The sequence below is a fragment of the Psittacula echo genome (assembly GCF_963264785.1).
Source record: "Psittacula echo genome assembly, chromosome: 23".
Lineage (NCBI taxonomy): Eukaryota > Metazoa > Chordata > Aves > Psittaciformes > Psittacidae > Psittacula > Psittacula echo.
Genome location: NC_137748.1, coordinates 4,031,873 through 4,048,075, shown reverse-complemented (window position 1 = coordinate 4,048,075; position 16,203 = coordinate 4,031,873). Strand labels below are relative to the sequence as shown.

Sequence of the window (16,203 nt, the reverse complement as noted above, 5' to 3'; positions counted from 1 at the left end):
AGCCCCAGGGCCTCCATCCTGCCCAGTGCCTGGCTCTGGCTTCTGTCACACCGGGTCCTACACCGGGAGAACCACCGGGGCCGGGTCAGGCCCTCAGCTTGCTCCTGAGGGGCTCTCAGGGGGGTGATGGAGCCGGTGCCTCCTTCTCTAGGCCCCTCACGGCTGCCCCGGGTGCCGCCCCGCGCTGAAGGGAGGCTGCGCTTGGGCCAACCCTGCCTCCAGCAGCCCCGCCGCCATTTTACCTGCGGCGGCGGCACCACCCACCCGCCAGGGGGCAGTGCGGCTCACCTCAGGCTCGCGGCGCAGGCGCAGTGCTCGCATCCCGCCATGTCGGACAAGATGGCGGCGGCCGCTGCTTCTCCCCAGCCGCAGCCGGGCCCGGGGCCGCCGGCGGTAGCGGAGAGCGGGGCCCCGCGCCCCGGTGGCGGGGGCGAGCCGGAGGCCGAGGCGGAGGAGTTCGGGTGCCCCGCGCACTGCTCCGACCTGGCATGGCGGCAGAACGAACAGCGCCGCCACGGCCTCTACTGCGACATCACCCTGGCGTTCGGCAGCGGGCGGCCCGGCATGGCCCGCGAGTACCGGGCGCACCGCTCCGTGCTGGCCGCCGCCACCGAGTACTTCACCCCGCTGCTCTCGGGCGGCTTCGCCGAGTCGCGCTCGGGCCGCGTGGAGCTGCAGAAGTGGAGCTCGGAGGGCGGCCCCGACCCCGACACGGTGGAGGCCGTCATCGGGTTCATGTACACCGGCACCATCCGCGTCAGCCCCGGGAACGTGCATGAGGTGCTGGAGATGGCGGACAGGTGAGCGGGGCCGGGGGCACCGGGCCGGGTGCGGGGCCGGGTCCAGCATCACCCGTGTGCGTTTGTGCTGCAGGTTCCTCCTGACCCGGCTGAAGGAGTTCTGTGGGGAGTTCCTGAAGAAGAAGCTGAACCTCTCCAACTGCGTGGCGGTTCACAGCCTGGCGCACATGTACTCCTTGAACCAGCTGGCCCTCAAAGCGCAGGACATGATCAGGAGGAACTTCTACAGAGTTATCCAGGACGAGGAGTTCTACACGCTGCCCTTCCACCTCGTCAGGGACTGGCTCTCGGACTCGGAGATCACGGTGGACTCGGAAGAAGTCCTCTTTGAGACTGTACTGAGGTGGGTCCAGAAAAGCCCCGAGGAAAGAGAGAGGTACTTTGAAGATCTCTTTAAACTGCTCAGGTTGTCTCAGATGAAGCCCACTTACCTTACTCGCCACGTGAAGTCGGAAAGGCTGGTGTCGAGCAACGAAGCCTGTGTTAAATTAGTGTCTGAAGCTGTGGAGAGCCATGCCTTGAGGTCCGAGAACTTGCAGTCTGGTAACTTGCAGCATTCCGCTTGTCCTGTAGCGTTGTTGCCGCGTTTTGGGCAGAACATGGATGTCATTATGGTCATTGGTGGTGTGTCGGAGGGAGGGGATTACTTGAGTGAGTGCGTGGGGTATTTCATCGATGAAGATAGGTGGGTAAACTTACCCCACATCCATAACCACCTCGATGGGCACGCTGTTGCTGTGACAGAATCGTACGTGTATGTGGCTGGCTCCATGGAACCAGGGTTTGCCAAGACTGTAGAAAGGTACAATCCAAACAGGAATATTTGGGAGCAAGTCTCCAACCTGATAACCAGAAAGCATTCCTTTGGCCTTACTGAAGTGAAAGGCAACTTGTACAGTATTGGTGGGCATGGCAATTTCAGCCCTGGCTTTAAAGATGTGGCCATTTATAACCCTGAGCAAGACAAATGGCTTAACCTGGAGTCAGCCCCCAAGATCCTTCGGGATGTCAAAGCTGTTTCTGTAGAAGATCGTTTCATTTATGTCGCTGCTCGAACCCCAGTTGACAGCGATAGTGAAGATGGGCTGAGGGCAGTCATTATCAGATACGATGCTGACACAAGGCAGTGGCAGGACGTGGAGTCCCTGCCGCTCGTTGATAACTATTGCTCTTTTCAGATGTCCGTTGCTAACACGAACTTTTATCACACAGCATCGTGCTGCCCCAAGAGTTACCCTATAGATAATGAGGAGGCCAAGGTGAAGATCTCTGGCAGGGCCTCAGATGAAATACTTGAAAGCTTACCCCCGGAGGTGCTTAGCATTGAAGGAGCAGCTATTTGTTATTATAAAGATGATGTTTTTATCATTGGGGGGTGGAAGAACAGCGATGACATTGACAAGCAATACAGGAAGGAGGCCTATCGTTACTGTGCAGAGAGAAAGCGCTGGATGCTTTTGCCTCCTATGCCTCAGCCTCGGTGCAGAGCCACAGCCTGCCACGTGAGGATTCCCTTCAGGTGCTTGCAGGGCACGCAGAGATACCCTATGCCACAAAATCTCATGTGGCAAAAGGACAGAATAAGACAAATGCAGGAAAGGCAGATGCAGGAAATACACCGACACTCCCTGAGCTTACGGAGGATGCCCCGATCACAGATAGAGTGCTAGCTTTTAGAACATCACTCCTGATGAGTCTAGGAAGTAGTGTCTGGTTAGCCTGGAGGTGTCTTTATAAGACATGAGGGTGTTGGTTTGGTTTGATGCATAAAACCAGCATCTTTTATGTATTGAGTATTAAGAAGCTCAGAAATGGGATGGGAATTCAGAAGCTATATGAATCCAACAGTATTACTCAGTGGTGCCCAAGGAGAAGCCATGGCCTATATCAGGCTGCGAGATAGCTCCGGGAACATTAAGTCTGTTACTTCTCTCTTGGGATCTTTGTTTTCAAGGACTTTTGTGGAGTTAGGCTCCAACAGTTGTATTTTGAAAATCAAAGATCCCTATTGTGATAATTTAGTGGTTACATTTGTATGTGCTTGAAAGCACCTCTTTTATTTGCACTTATCTATTGACATTCCTTTGAGTCTCTCCTCCTCAGTGACTAAACTTCACGTACAGTTTGTGTTAGTGTACTTTGCTTTCCCACGCTGGAGGCAAGTGCAATAGTTATGTCTATATATGAAAACAAAAGCACAATCTTTCCTTATCAACTTACTGCAGGATGTTTCTATGTGTATTCAATATTTTGTATCTGTCTGTTGTAGAGAGGCTGCAGCGTTTGCTTGTGAATGGATGGTTGGTAGAACACAAGACACTTGCTAGAACAGAGAACTTGAGGCAGTAAAGAAGATGCTTTGTCTTTGACAGCTTCATTAGGAACTGGGGTCAACACCAGCCTGAGAAAAGGAGTGAAAACCAAAGTACCACCCGCCGGCACTGACCGGGTCCTGCTGTCAGTGTGGAGTAGTAAGAATGAGGTTGTTTGACAGTGACGGACTGAAACCGGAGCTGGTTGTAGATCCTTCCTCACATGTTGCGCACCTTTTAAGCCTAGTGAAAAGGTGATTAGAAGAACCCCCGTGAGCCTGTTTCCAGCCGATCTTTGACAATCAGAACTCTTTGCCTTCAGTACCCTCTCCCCTGTGCTGCAGGGTCCATCGCAAATCCACCCTTAGTGTCCTCTTGCAGCGAGACACTTGAGTTTTCATAGTGTCTCAACAGTTGAATTTCCCCACTTAGCGTGGTGGGAAGATTGAAGCTGATTTCAATACCTTTTGGTGTGCTGAGAGGGTTTTACATAAACCAGTGCCCTGGCTCGCTTGGTTCACTTCCTGCTGTGCTCTTAAGGAGCAGAAATGGAAGATTTCCTTCAGAGGAGACAGTTACTGTCCCGCTGAACACTCTCCTCCTCCCTGATCCCAAGAGCTCCAGGACGGTTGAGGTTGCTGGCAGATTGAATGCATCCTTCCTACCTTCACTTCTTCCCATCCTTCCCTTCATTTGAATGTTCCAGGCGTTCACATGCAGCCTAACTCAGGATCTTGGGGAAGGGAAAGGGAGGAGTAAGCAGGGTGTTCCAGAATTTGTCTAGACAAACCTTGTTGGAGAATGTATTTACTGTCTTTGGTTCTTACCATGGTTTGCTGGTGGTTTTGATGTGGGCAACTTCTTTGCAAAAGAACTTCTAAACAGTTTGGCTTTTTGTTTTGTTTTTTTTTTTGAACTGTTTAGCTTTCTGGGCTGATACTTCCCATTTCCCAATTCAGCACCAACCTAGATCAGAGCTGAAACCCTGGGTAAGTCTTTCAACCACACAGCGTGTCAAGGTTTCTCTCCTGTGTACAGCCCTTTCTGCCCTGCTTTGCGGTTGCCACTTTGGCTATCAATGACTTGTCTTTTTGTAATAGGAGAATGTAGCCTTGTTTAAAAAAAAGAAGTTGAAAATCCTAACAGTTTGTCTCAATTTACTCACCTGCAGTAACTCTGTTGTATTTTCTTTGCCTCTCGGATTGTTAGGGCAGATGAAATTGTATAATGCTGGCCTAAGAGAAGAAGTAGGTAAGGCTTGCTCAGGTTCAAGGCTGATGTCCAGAAGTGATTGTTACCACATCAGCCTGTGAGCAAGGGCTTAACTCAGTGGAGTTTGGCCCGTGAGCTCTTGCAGGTTTGGCTTGAGTAGTTTAAGAACTGGAGCTAAATCCACTGATTTAACTTCAATTTGTGGGAGCTGATTTCAAGATACTTCGGACTTTGCACAGAAACAATGGAGAAGAGTTTTTGTGCTCTACCCGCTGACTTGGCTGTAGGGGTTTGACAAGCAGCTGAAGGAAGGCATATATCAGCCCAGCCCAGCTCTGTCAAAGCCCTCTTGTGGTCTGTCAGCTAATATGGACGATATATAGGGAAAAATCCCAAGGTGGTTATTTCGGGTGGAAGATGAACTGAACAGTTTAACATATGGCAGCATGCGACCAAGTTCGATACAAGAACAAACTTACTGCAGTTATTCTTTTTCTAAGCAAAACTGATACTGCACTTACCATGAGGACTTTTGGCTGACACACAAGCTCCATAGTTTACTAAAAACATTCCACTCCAAGACAGTGTCAAAACAGCTTTAGCATCCAGAGCAGGGGAATGCCAGCCGTGATTCCGTACGTGACGCACTGTACCCGTGTGCTGTGTCTGCATGGTGAGTGAGGGGCACAGTTGCACTCGCTCAAACTCTCGCTAGGCCAGTTCTATGGATTTTTGAAGTTGTTGGGTTTGCTTTGGGGTTTTTTAACCTTGACTTTAAATGGACCAATTGCATTGCACATGGGTTTTAACTGACAACTCTAACTACCCGTTGTATCACATGTAGGTGTTTGGAAGAGTTGCATTATTGGCTCTGTGTTGTAGCCCACTAACCTGTGAGGCTCACAACAACCCCCCTGTGGCCCCTGACTGCTGTAGCTTGCTGGCTGTCGATAAAATGATCCTAGAAGCAGAAGCCTGGAGATTCTTTCAGTGTGTCTATAGTGGCCAGTTCCATGTACGCAAGATCCTAGTGTGTATGCAGTAAGTATTGGAAGGCTAACTTCTGGCTTTGCTAATGTAAAAGAGCACTGGGAGGAGTTTTCCCTCCTCCTCATGACAATCACACTCCTCCACCTGTACTGAATGTGTGCCACAAAAAGCATGTTTCATGTCCTGTCTTCCTGCTCAGAGCATCAGTGGAGTAGGACACCTCCTGCCTCACACTCGGCAGTCAGTGTAGTAATTTCTACGTGCCATGTGTGTACGTAGTATTTTCTAACTACCCGAATACTCTGTTAGTACGCTGGGTTTGTAATGAAGACATGCCAACTCTTTAGCATGCATTATGAATAGCTATGCCAAGCAGTCTGCAGTACTATTTCGGTAGCACCTTTCTCCATCGCAGTCAATGTTAACATCAGAACTATTGGCTCAACTTGTGTGTCCGGGAATCCACTGGTCTGTACTGACAAACTGAGTCACAAAGCATTGCCACTGTTTGGGTTCTGTTGAACACAACCTAGTAACAGTACGTTTGTTGTAACTCTCAGTGGGCTTAAAAAAGCAAGCTTCAAGTAAGTGGTGTATGGCTTAGATTTTTTGCCAGCTGTGTCCATGTTATGCAGGGTATAAATCGTATCTCCAGTTGTCAGTCCTGAAGTGGAAGTCTGCTAAAACAGGTGCTCTTGAGGATCTAATCCTGTTACTAATATAAATGTAAAGTGTGGAACTAACGAGGTGGTTGAAGACCATTAATAGTCAGATGCTCCTCATAGGTGCGTGTCCCCGTGGATCACGGCAGCGGTGCTCTCCTGTGTTAATGTAGACTTCCATGAGTGCCTGGGGAGCAGCACGCCTGTACTGGCTTCCAGTAAGGTAACGTAGTGTGTGTGCGTCTAGGTTTGAAACAAACCCTACTGTCACGTTCTTTACCTTAAATACACTGTACTAAAGTCTCTTGTAAGAAGTGAATTAATGAAAATAAACCTTTTATTTCTCTAGCATCCTTTGTTGTACCTTTCATTTTCTCAGTTGCTGCAGGGGCCGGGGCCGATACGCACATTTTGTGCTGCCATAGAATGAAAGCTTTAGATACTAATTCTTCTTCTTTTGACCTTTATAATTTTATTGATTTGTTTTAGAATAGAAGTCAAAACATCCACTTGCTGCTCAGAGGGCTTTATTTGCTGCGTGGAGCTGTTTATACAGGCAGGCTGCTGGTTGAAGAAGTGAACCTGACTTCATTTGAAGAGTTTTCCATGATGCTCTCTCGCTTGGCAATGTAATCCCTGATGTTGGAGAGGCCTGGCACCACGCAGCAGCTCAGAGCACTGCGGTGTATGTTCATGTCCTGGATGTCGTACCACTCGTTGGCTTTTTCATCGTAGCACTCGGCGTTGAAAGTTGTCGTAAAGCCATTGAAGCCCCCAACCACGTACAAGAGGTCGTCGAGCACCTCGATGCCGAAGTTGCTGCGAGGGTTGAACATGGGGCGGATCGCGTGCCATGTGTTGGTGACGGGGTTGTACGCTTCCACGCTGCGGAGCCGGTTCACTCCATCAAATCCTCCTACCTGTGAATGCCAAAGGTGCGGAGTTGAACCCGGCTCTTCCTCACCTGCTCAGCCAGCTGGGTCATTACAAAGAGTTATAGAATCACAGAGTGGTTTGGGGTGGAAAGGACCTTAAAATCATCCAGTTCCAGCCCCCTGCCATGGCCAAGGACACCTCACACATTGCCCAAGGCTCTGTCTAACCTGGCCTTGAGCACTGCCAGGGATGGAGCATTCACCACTTTGAGCAACCCATTGCAGTGCCTCAGCACCCTCACAAGGAAGGACTTCTTCCTGCACAAGGGGAAGTGGCCCTGCCTCGCTGAGCTCAGTTTGAGCATTGCTGAGAGTGTGGCATCTCAAAACACAACGTGTGCTCATTGCAGGCTGCTCCCTTGTTCCTCCTGAAACATCCAGAAGTACTTTGTGCAACTATCAGATTTTACACTTTACAGGGTTTAAATGCAGTACGTGGCTGGGGTGAATGGGACCAAGCGAGGGCTCTGTGCTGCTGAAGCCATTGGCGGCAGCCAAAAACAAGTTCCTCGCTGCAGATGCTTCAGAATTGTCTGTCCGTTTCTCAGAACCAGAAGCGTGCAGGTGATGATGTTCTCAGGAGGCTCCGCTGGGTTCAAACTGAACCAGAGGAAGTTCAGGTTGGACATAAGGAATAAGCTCTTCCCTGTGAGGGTGCTGAGGCGCTGGCACAGGGTGCCCAGAGAAGCTGTGGCTGCCCCATCCCTGGCAGTGTTCAAGGCCAGGTTGGACACAGGGGCTTGGAGCAAGCTGCTCTAGTGGAAGGGGTCCCTGCCCATGGCAGGAGGTTGGGACTGGAGGAGCTTTAAGGCCCCTTCCAACCCAACCCATTCTATGATTCTATTCCTTCTTTCCCAAAATCTCACTTTAAAGCAAAAGGGCAGCATTGAAGTCCAGGAAATGCAGATCAGCAAAGGGTGAGTACTACATGTGCTGTGAGGGCACAGGCACCATCCTCCCTTACCGCATACACCTCGTTTTGGTACGCAATGACTCCAACTCCACTTCTTCTGCTTCTCATGGGGGCTATTAAGGTCCACTGCTCTGTGGTGGCGTTGTACACTTCAGCAGTGATCAGGCACTCGTTGCCGTTGAACCCACCACATATGTACACCTGAGCAGGGGAGGAAAGCAGAGTGTGAGCAGGGCAGTTGCAGGAGGACAAGAAGGGAACATGAGTGATGTGGCTGGATGGTTTCTTTAGGGGGAGGTTGGTTTGGTTTTCAATGGGAATGGTCCTGGCATCCTGGCTTTGAAGCACAGTGTGTTCTTCAGGCCAGCAGGATTTAGACCCTTTATTTCCTCAACTGCATGAGACAGACAGGCCCTCTGGCAGGTTCAAGCCATTCCCCTTGGCCTGTCCCCACAGGCCCTTGTCCCAAGCCCCTCTCCAGGTTTCCTGCAGCCCCTTTAGGCACTGGAGCTGCTCTAAGGTCTCCCCTTCAGGAGCCTTCTCTTCTCCAGGCTGATCCAGCCCAGCTCTCCCAGCCTGGCTCTAGAGCAGAGCTGCTCCAGCCCTCGCAGCATCTCCATGGCCTCTGGACTCACTCCAACAGCTCCACGTCCCTCTTGTGCTGGATCAGGGCTGCAGGGGAGGTCTCCCAGAGCACAGCAGAGGGGGAGAATCCCCTCCCTCAGCTGCTGCTCATGGGGGGGTTCTGGCTGCGAGTGCTCATTGTTGGGCTATGTGACAGCACAGGCACTTGCTCGCTGTGTGATGCTGCACGCGTGCTCGGTTCCTCATCCCGCTCCGCTCACCCCGACCCGTTCCCCATGCCCTGGCGTTCACCTTCTCGTGCAGCGTGGTGGCACTGGCATCGCTCCTCTGCTCGTGCATGGAGGTGATCAGCGTCCACTGGTTCGTCTCGGGCTTGTACCGCTCGGCCGTGTTGAGGCGCATGTACCCGTCAAACCCCCCCATGGCGTAGATGAAGCCGTCGAGGATGGTGACGCTGACGTAGCAGCGGCGCCAGTGCATGGGCGCGACCTGGTGCCACGTCTTCCGCAGCGGGTCGAACCTCCTGACCGTGTTGAAGTAATCCACGCTGTCGAAGCCGCCGACGACGTAGATGAAGCCTTTCAAATAGGCCGTGCCATGGTAGGCGAGGGGGCTCTCCTGCTCGCTCGTCACGTTCACCCACTTGTCCGCCCGCACGTCGTAGGTCTCCATGGCGTTGGTGGGGCTGCCCCCGCTCCAGCCCCCGATAGCGAACAGGATGGCGTAGGGCAGGCGAGGCCGGCTGAGCGGGTTGGCAAAGCCCAAGTCAGGGGGCCCGTGCATGCTGAGGTGGTACATCTCCCTCAGCGTGTTGATGATGAGACCTTTGCAGGCCTCGCTTTCCGCCACGTACTCGTGCGTTTTGACGTTGTTCATGAAGAATTCTGCTTGCATCAGCGCCAGTCGAACCTGGAAAGCACAGAAAGGGGGGGTTAGGGGCGGCATCCCCATGGGGTCCGTGGGGGAGAGCTCCAGTGCTCCATGGTTCTGCTTTCAGGCTATAAGAGAACCTGAGAACTCAATGTGTCGCTTACAGCTAGTCCGGAAAGGGGGGTGTGAGGGTAAATCACTTGATCTCATGGCAGGGAGCCTGCTGCTGCTTTGGCACGGGGCTTTCCTCTTCCAGACTCAAACTGCCCTAATGCCTGCTGCTGTTTGCAAGGCTCATACCCAAATAGAGGCTCTGTGTGTGCAGAGATAACGTCCCTTGTGAACTTTGGTCCCTCCTGGCTGTGACAAGCAGTTGAATGCGAAGAACCAGGCACTTGGGAGCTCAGCCCCAAGCCCAGCGCAGGGTCTTCAATAGCCCAAGGGTGCGAAAGGGAGCTTCCCCCCACCTGACAAGAGAAGCGGAGCGGTTGTGGCCCTGCAGAGCCTGCATCAGCACCGACCTTGTTCAGCAGCTCGGCGATGTGCTGCCGCCGGCTCGAGGAGTCGTGGTCAATCCACTTCACGATAGCCTTGAACACGGCATCCTCCTCTCTCACATTGAGCTCATCCTTCTCAATGATGTTCTTCAGCTCGCTGACAGAGAGGTCGAGGAACTCTTCAGAGACCTTGGTGATGTCCTCGAAGTGATGGAGGATGAACGTGAAGGCTGCTTCCTGCAGCTCGGGGCAGTAGTAGTACTCCGTGAACCTGTAGATGCCGACGCAGTTCTCAAAGCAGAGGTGGGACTTGAAGAACTCGCAGCACAGCCGGATGATGCCCATGATGTTGAACTGGTCTGCGGCGATGAACAGGCTTTCTGCGTTCTCTGTGGTGATCTGAACAGTCCGGGTGTAGGCGTACTCGATGATGAGCCTCATCATTTCGGGTGAAACCCCAGGGATTTTGTACACCATCTTCTCGGCCGTGTTCCAGCTGCTGGTGAACAAGGCCCTGGAAAACCAAAGCAGCGCTGGAGGCAAAACCAGCTTTGCTGGGTTAAACCCTGCCCGTTGTCCCCTGGGTACCCGTTTGGGTACCAGCAGTAGCCATGCTGGGAGGCCGTGTGGTTTTATCCGTGTTTCATTAGTGATGGAAGCACCAAAGCAGCACGAGCCAGGCTAGGAAATACCACCCATCCCCTCTGACTGACCTGAAGTAGTGGCTGCAGCTGCAGAGGATGTTCTTGTGAGCATTAAATTCGATCCCATCCACGCTGATGATCACATCACAGAGTTTCCCCTCGAGACGAAGCTCATTGAAGATGGTGCAAGCCATAGCACTCATCTTCCTCTCCATGTGTGAGGATGAGCATTCGGTGGACAACAACCTGTCTCCCATGTTGAAGCCTGAGGTCATGGAAGGTGCCTCTCTCGGGGCCTCTTTGTCCCTGCAACATCACCTCTGGCCGCTGGTTCTAGAACACGCTCCGTGGTGAGGTCACAAAGGGGAGCTGGGCAGCAGCGCCTGGGCTGGCGGGGCTGTGAACCCCTCCAGAGGGAATGGGCTCCCGGCCCCCCCAGCCCCTCACTCCATGGCTGCCCCATAGCCCAGGCTGCACTGAACCAGGCCCCATTGATCACAGAATCCCAGAATCCCGAGGGTTGGAAGGGACCTCAAAAGCTCATCTAGTCCAACCCCCCTGCAAGAGCAGGGTAACCTAGAGTACATCACACAGGAACTTGTCCAGCCGGGCCTTGAATATCTCCAACATAGGAGACTCCACAACCCCCCTGGGCAACCTGTTCCAGTGCTCTGTCACTCTCACAGTAAAGAAGTTTTTCCTGATGTTCACATGGAACCTCTTATGCTCCAGTTTACACCCATTACCCCTTGTCCTATCACTGGACGTCACTGAGAAAAGCCCAGCTCCATCATCCTGACACTCACCCTTTACATATTTGTAAACAGCCTCAAGATTCCCCTGCAACTCCTTCATGCCATTCAGCACGGGTCTAAAGCTCCCCAGGCGCAGGCACTGACGGCTGCTGCAATGCCCCTGAACCAGCTCATGCAGGAGGAAGCTGAGGCCCGGATTAGCTCATGTCAGTGATGGAGTCACAAGTGCTGCTGGCTTTGGAGGGGTGGAAGGAGCCGCGGGGGGCTGAGGAGGGGATGTGGGGCACAGGGAGCCCCATCCTGACCCCCCCCTTCTGGAGCTCCTTGCTGGCTGCTTGTCATAGTGTCTGGGTGTACCGGGGAGCAGCTCTGGGAGGGAAACGGCTGCCCCATCCCTGGCACTGTCCAAGGCCAGGTTGGACACAGGGGCTTGGAGCAAGCTGCTCTAGTGGAAGGGGCTGGAACTGGATGGGTTTTAAGCGCCCTTCCAACCCAAACCGTTCTGGGGTCCCGTGTTCCTGCCGGTGCGGGCTCTGAACCCAACCCGTTCGTGCCTCGGTGCCTCGGGCTCCGCTGGGGTTTTGCTCTTTCTCTTCTCTCTTCCCCCTTCCCGCGCCGCCCTGAGGAGGAAACGCAGCCGCCGGCCCCGGCCCCGCAGCGCACCCCGCGGCTCCAGGCGGCCCCGCACGCCCCGCCCGGCCCCGGCTCCTCCCCGCGGCTGCGCGGCCCCGGCGCGGCTCGGTCCTGCCCGCAGCGCAGCGATGGTGAGTGCGGGGCTGTGGGAGCGGGGCCTGGAGGGCACCGCACCCCCGGGAGCCGCGCTGGGCCCCGGACACCGCAGCGCGGTCTCTGCCCGCAGGTGCCCGAGCTGGAGAACGCCACGGTCCGCATCGGGCATCCGGAGCGTGTGGCCGGGATCATCCGGTCCCTCAAGGAGCAGGGCGCGAGCAAACTGCAGGTACCGGCCCCGCGGCTGCGGGGGGTGCGCGGTGAGGGGTTGGGGTGCTCCGTGCCCTGGCTGCTCCCAACCCGGTGCCGGGAGCGCCGTCCCCACGCGGTGCAGGTGGAGAAGCCGCAGGGGAGAGGCAGGACCGGGGGGGGGCGGCTCTCCCTGGACGGGCCCTTTCCTTCCCTGTTAATGCAAGATACGAGTATGACCGGATGCTCAAACACCCCCCTCTGCCCACGGCGGTGTCAGCAGGATGAAACCATTTGGTGCTGCCCCACGCCCTAGGGCGGGAGAGTGCTGGCTGTCTCGGATGGGGATGGCAGCCACACGGAGGCAGGAGCATCCGCATCCATTGCCGCTGTGATCTGCACCCTGCCCTGGACCTTGCACCCTCGCAGCGCCTTGGCTGACCCGGCCAGGGCAGAGTGCGCTGCCTCACACGGGTCTGGGCTCCTGTCACCTCCCAGGTCATTTCGGACTTCGACATGACCCTGAGCAGGTTCGGGTGCAAAGGCCGGCGCTGCCCCACCTCGCACAGTGAGTCCGAGCCCTTGGCGCTGTTGCTGCTTCTCTTTGGTTCCCGTGTTTGTGCTCTCGGTCTCTATGGCTCCCGTTTGCCTCCTCGCACCTCTGCCAAGCCCGCCCGCTCCTCTCTCCTCTCGGTGCAGCTCCTTGGGCAGCCCAGAGCTCCCTGCAGAAGCTGCCTCCTGGCCTTGCTTCTCCTCCCCGCTGTATCCTCACTAGCGCTGATGCTGCTCTCCTAGCGCCTAAGATCAGCATTGGGAAGAGCTGGTGCTGGGGATGCAGGATAACCGCCTGTTGGAAAGCCTTTGGGTGCTGCTGGGCTGCAGCACCGGCTTCTTGCTGTCCTTGCAGATATCCTCAATGACAGCCATGTTATCAGTGAGGACGGCAGGAAGAAGGTAGGTGCCTGCTGCTGCTCGGCGCTGTGGGGTTTGTCCCTATCACCCATCATCAGGAGGCTGCAGTGGCTCCTGTGCCAGCTCCCCAGGCTGTGTCCAGGCTGCACCTCAGCCACTGCTGATGGAAGAAGTTAAGAAGGGAGGTTTTCATTTGCCTGCTCGCCGTTGTTCAGTCTCTTCAGGCAGGACGTTCACTCTGTTCTTTTCCATCCCTCCACCACCAGCTGAAGGCCCTGCTGCACTATTACTATCCCATTGAAATCGATCCCAACCGCACCCTGGAAGAGAAACAGCCCCTCATGGTGGAGTGGTGAGTGCTTGGATGGGATGAGCTTCACCTTGTCCCGGCAGCTTCTTGTCCCTGAGTTCTACAAGACACAGGCTCGAGGTGTCCCTGGGCTTGGTGGCAGTGCCGGGAGCTTTCATTGCCCAAAGGTTGCTTTGGGAAGCTCCTTCCTCTGCCTTTCCCCAGGTGGAGCAGGGTCCATGAGCTCCTGATCCAGCAGAACATCCGAAAGCAGGACATAGCCCAGATCGTCAGGGAGTCAGGAGTGATGCTCAGGTACGGACTGCAGGCACCAGGAGCAGGTCGGGTATGGGGGCAGATCCAGGCCCTTGGCTCAGCATCAGGTGTTACCCACAGCACAAAACCATTGTGCTAACACTTGCTCTTAAAGCTGGTCTTGGTGGTGATGGTCCTAAAAGTGGCTCAGGGAGCCTTGGTTTGAAGGTGCTGCCAGTCCCAGAGGAGACTTGGCTCCGTTCCTCCGGGCTTTCCTGAGCCCAAGTTCTCCTTCTGCATGGAAATCGTGGCCTGGCAGCCTGGGGCTGTTACACCGGGGGGAATGGGATACCCTATAATGGACACCTCTGCTCCAGGGATGGATACAAGGAATTGTTTGATCAGCTGCACAAGCACAACGTGCCCCTGTTCATCTTCTCCGCTGGCGTCGGTGACGTCCTTGAGGAGATCATCCGTCAGGCCAACGTCTTCCACGCAAACATCAACGTGGTCTCCAACTACATGGACTTCGATGAGAACGTGAGTTTCTGCGTCGCGTGCATGTGGGGACGCGGAGAGGAGCCTTCAGCTGGGACCGAGGGCTGCAATGTGCTTAAAGGCACCGCTAGGTTAAAAGCTGCCTGTTTGATCCCTGTGGATGGAGCTGACTGCTCCATCTCCGTGGTCCATGGCTCCTGGGTTTCCTTGGGGTCTCCCGGAGATGAGGGCCGGTGCCCTGTGAGCATCCCTCTTCCAGGAAGGGAGCTGGGGCTGTGGCACATGGAGGGATTTGTCCCGTTTGCACAGGGAGTCCTCACGCGCTTCAAGGGACCTCTCATCCACACCTGCAACAAGAACAACAGCATCCTGCAGGGCACGGAGTACTTCCAGCAGCTGAGCACCAGGACGAGCATCATCCTGCTGGGGGACTCCATGGGTGACCTGACCATGGCAGACGGCATTCCCAGTGTGGAGCACATCCTCAAGATTGGCTTCCTCAATGACAAGGTGGGAGTGAGAAGCAGTTCCTTGATCCCCTGCCAGCCTTCCCTATGTGCAAAGGCAGCAGAGAGGGGCTGGCCACTGCCATCATCAGCGTGGTCCCTGACCATGAGGTGCTGTGGGTGCAGCAGCTTCATTCTCAGTCCTCCCCACTCCATCCCATTGCTGCAGGTGGAAGAGCGGAGGGCGAAGTACCTGGATGCCTACGACATCGTGCTGGAGAGAGACGAGACGCTGGATGTGGCCAACGGGATCCTCCGCTACATCCTTATGGAGACGTGAGCTGGGAAGGCTCCAGTGACCTCCACAGCCAATGTCCTGCCCTGGACAAAGCTGGAGTTCATCTTCTGGTACCTACATCCTGATGCTGGGCAGGCTCCTGCCCCTTTGCACATCCCGGCCTCACTCACCCCCTTTGGGCAGCCCTGGAGGTGGAGGAAGCTGCTCCACTCACTTCACCCCACATTGCCCACATCTGCTGCTTCCCGCTCAGACTTCATCCCACTCAGACTTCATCCCGCTCAGACAGCCCCTTTTATGTCTCAGGTAGAGATGCTCTGCACTTGCTGCAGTGCTCAAGCACAGAAGTGGAGATCATTTGCTGTAGTTTGAGGACAGATGGAAGTGGTTTCATTTCCTCCCTAAGAAAACGAGTCTCTTCTGCTCTGTTGTCTCTGGGCTTCCAAGTGCCCGACTGAGCTCCAGGGGTAGCATCACCCTCCCCATGTGCCCCATGGACACCCTGCAGCTCCCAGCCCTGCTGTTCCTCTTCCTCCGTTTCAGCTCTTAGTGCCAGGGCTGCTGCATCTCTGCTCCCAGCTCCAGGTATCCCCATCCCAGACAGAGCCACTGGGCACTGCAGCATCATCCCCCTGTGCTGGAGCATCCCAGGAGCTGAGGTTTGGTTCCAATCCTCCCTGACCCAGCAGTGCTGGAGCCTGGAACCCCCCTGCGCGAGGAATGCTCCCTGGCAAAGTAACCTGGCACAAAGCAGACTCCTTGGAAACCAGTAGAGATGATTTATTTGGTGGAAGGCAGCAGTCGTTGGAGGGGCTCGCTGGGACCCGCTGCACTCCTCTGTTCTTGCATCTCTTTTACCTGCAAGACTCTTTTAGAGGCAGTTTTGGGCTGATTCCTCTCATCCGTGAGGGCCCTCGCTGCGGGGCAGGGAGGATGCAGGCAGGGAGGATGCTGCTCCCTGAGGGCCTGGGCGAGAGCCTTTCTGCTTTCCTGCTCCCAAAGGCAAACAAGGGCTTTGCCAGGTCCCTGCTGCCTTGACAGGGAGGATGCTGGGGGGAGCAGGGGCTGGAGCATTAAAGGCTTCTCTTTATTCCTCCTCTCTAAAGGAGAGGGAGAAACCCCCAGCCCCAAACCACACCGCGCTGCTGCAGCAGCGAGGGACAGCTCCCTCCTGCCTGCCATGGGTGCAGCACATGGAGCAGGCCGTGCAGTCACTGGCTGGGGAGGAAGCGGATGGGGATGGGGATGCTGCTGCCCTATGGGGAGCTGGGGGCAGAGTGGGGTTTGGCAGCAGCAAAGGGCTCCAGGGCCTGGCTCCACAGCAGAGGTACCATCTGCAGGGCACAAGGGGATGGGGATGCGGGCGCTGCTGTCCCTGGGGTGGATGGAGGCCCCGTGTTGGGTGTTTCCCA

The 16,203-nt window shown here is 55.1% G+C and overlaps 3 protein-coding genes across 7 annotated transcripts; 2 read left to right on the top strand and 1 right to left on the bottom strand.

The window, feature by feature from the left end:
• The first annotated feature begins 326 nt into the window (after positions 1–326).
• On the top strand, positions 327–6,179 carry KLHL11 (kelch like family member 11). 4 transcript variants are annotated; one of them, XR_013958412.1, is made up of 4 exons: positions 327–800; positions 874–3,366; positions 4,037–4,101; positions 5,169–5,239. XR_013958412.1 is itself a non-coding variant. In XM_080633666.1 (2 exons), exons 1-2 carry the CDS (start codon positions 328–330, stop codon positions 2,468–2,470), a joined length of 2,070 nt encoding a protein of 689 aa, XP_080489792.1. In that variant the 5' UTR covers position 327; the 3' UTR covers positions 2,471–4,177. The 4 variants fall into 4 exon arrangements, 1 of the variants encoding a protein (XP_080489792.1); XR_013958410.1 differs by lacking the exon at positions 5,169–5,239 and adding an exon at positions 6,100–6,179 and having other exon boundaries at positions 874–4,101; XR_013958411.1 differs by having other exon boundaries at positions 874–4,101; positions 5,169–5,250.
• A 295-nt stretch (positions 6,180–6,474) lies between these two features.
• On the bottom strand, positions 6,475–10,290 carry KLHL10 (kelch like family member 10). Of its 2 annotated transcripts, none has more exons than XM_080633675.1 (4): positions 9,801–10,290; positions 8,701–9,318; positions 7,837–8,025; positions 6,475–6,896 (listed from the first exon to the last, which is right to left on the bottom strand). In XM_080633675.1, the coding sequence occupies exons 1-4, from the start codon at positions 10,251–10,253 to the stop codon at positions 6,525–6,527; spliced, it is 1,632 nt and encodes a 543-aa protein (XP_080489801.1). In that variant the 5' UTR covers positions 10,254–10,290; the 3' UTR covers positions 6,475–6,524. The 2 variants fall into 2 exon arrangements, with proteins under 2 accessions (XP_080489801.1, XP_080489800.1); XM_080633674.1 differs by having other exon boundaries at positions 7,876–8,025.
• A 310-nt stretch (positions 10,291–10,600) lies between these two features.
• On the top strand, positions 10,601–15,081 carry NT5C3B (5'-nucleotidase, cytosolic IIIB; the record flags this gene model as incomplete). The annotated part of the gene is made up of 10 exons (XM_080633271.1): positions 10,601–10,770; positions 11,248–11,381; positions 11,520–12,133; positions 12,592–12,661; positions 13,001–13,047; positions 13,272–13,357; positions 13,520–13,609; positions 13,927–14,089; positions 14,357–14,557; positions 14,723–15,081. The coding sequence occupies 10 exons, from the start codon at positions 10,601–10,603 to the stop codon at positions 14,831–14,833; spliced, it is 1,686 nt and encodes a 561-aa protein (XP_080489397.1). The 3' UTR covers positions 14,834–15,081.
• Between the last annotated feature and the right edge of the window lie 1,122 nt (positions 15,082–16,203).

Excerpts from the sequence above, each read along its gene's own strand:
- KLHL11 (XM_080633666.1), top strand. The coding sequence starts at position 328 with ATGTCGGACAAGATGGCGGCGGCCGCTGCTTCTCCCCAGCCGCAGCCG. Across the intron at positions 801-873 it reads GTGCTGGAGATGGCGGACAG|GTTCCTCCTGACCCGGCTGA; the intron begins GTGAGCGGGGCC and ends TTTGTGCTGCAG.
- KLHL10 (XM_080633675.1), bottom strand. The coding sequence starts at position 10,253 with ATGGTGTACAAAATCCCTGGGGTTTCACCCGAAATGATGAGGCTCATC. Across the intron at positions 9,319-9,800 it reads TCGCCGAGCTGCTGAACAAG|GTTCGACTGGCGCTGATGCA; the intron begins GTCGGTGCTGAT and ends TGTGCTTTCCAG. Across the intron at positions 6,897-7,836 it reads GTGCCCTCACAGCACATGTA|GTAGGAGGATTTGATGGAGT; the intron begins GTACTCACCCTT and ends TGGCATTCACAG.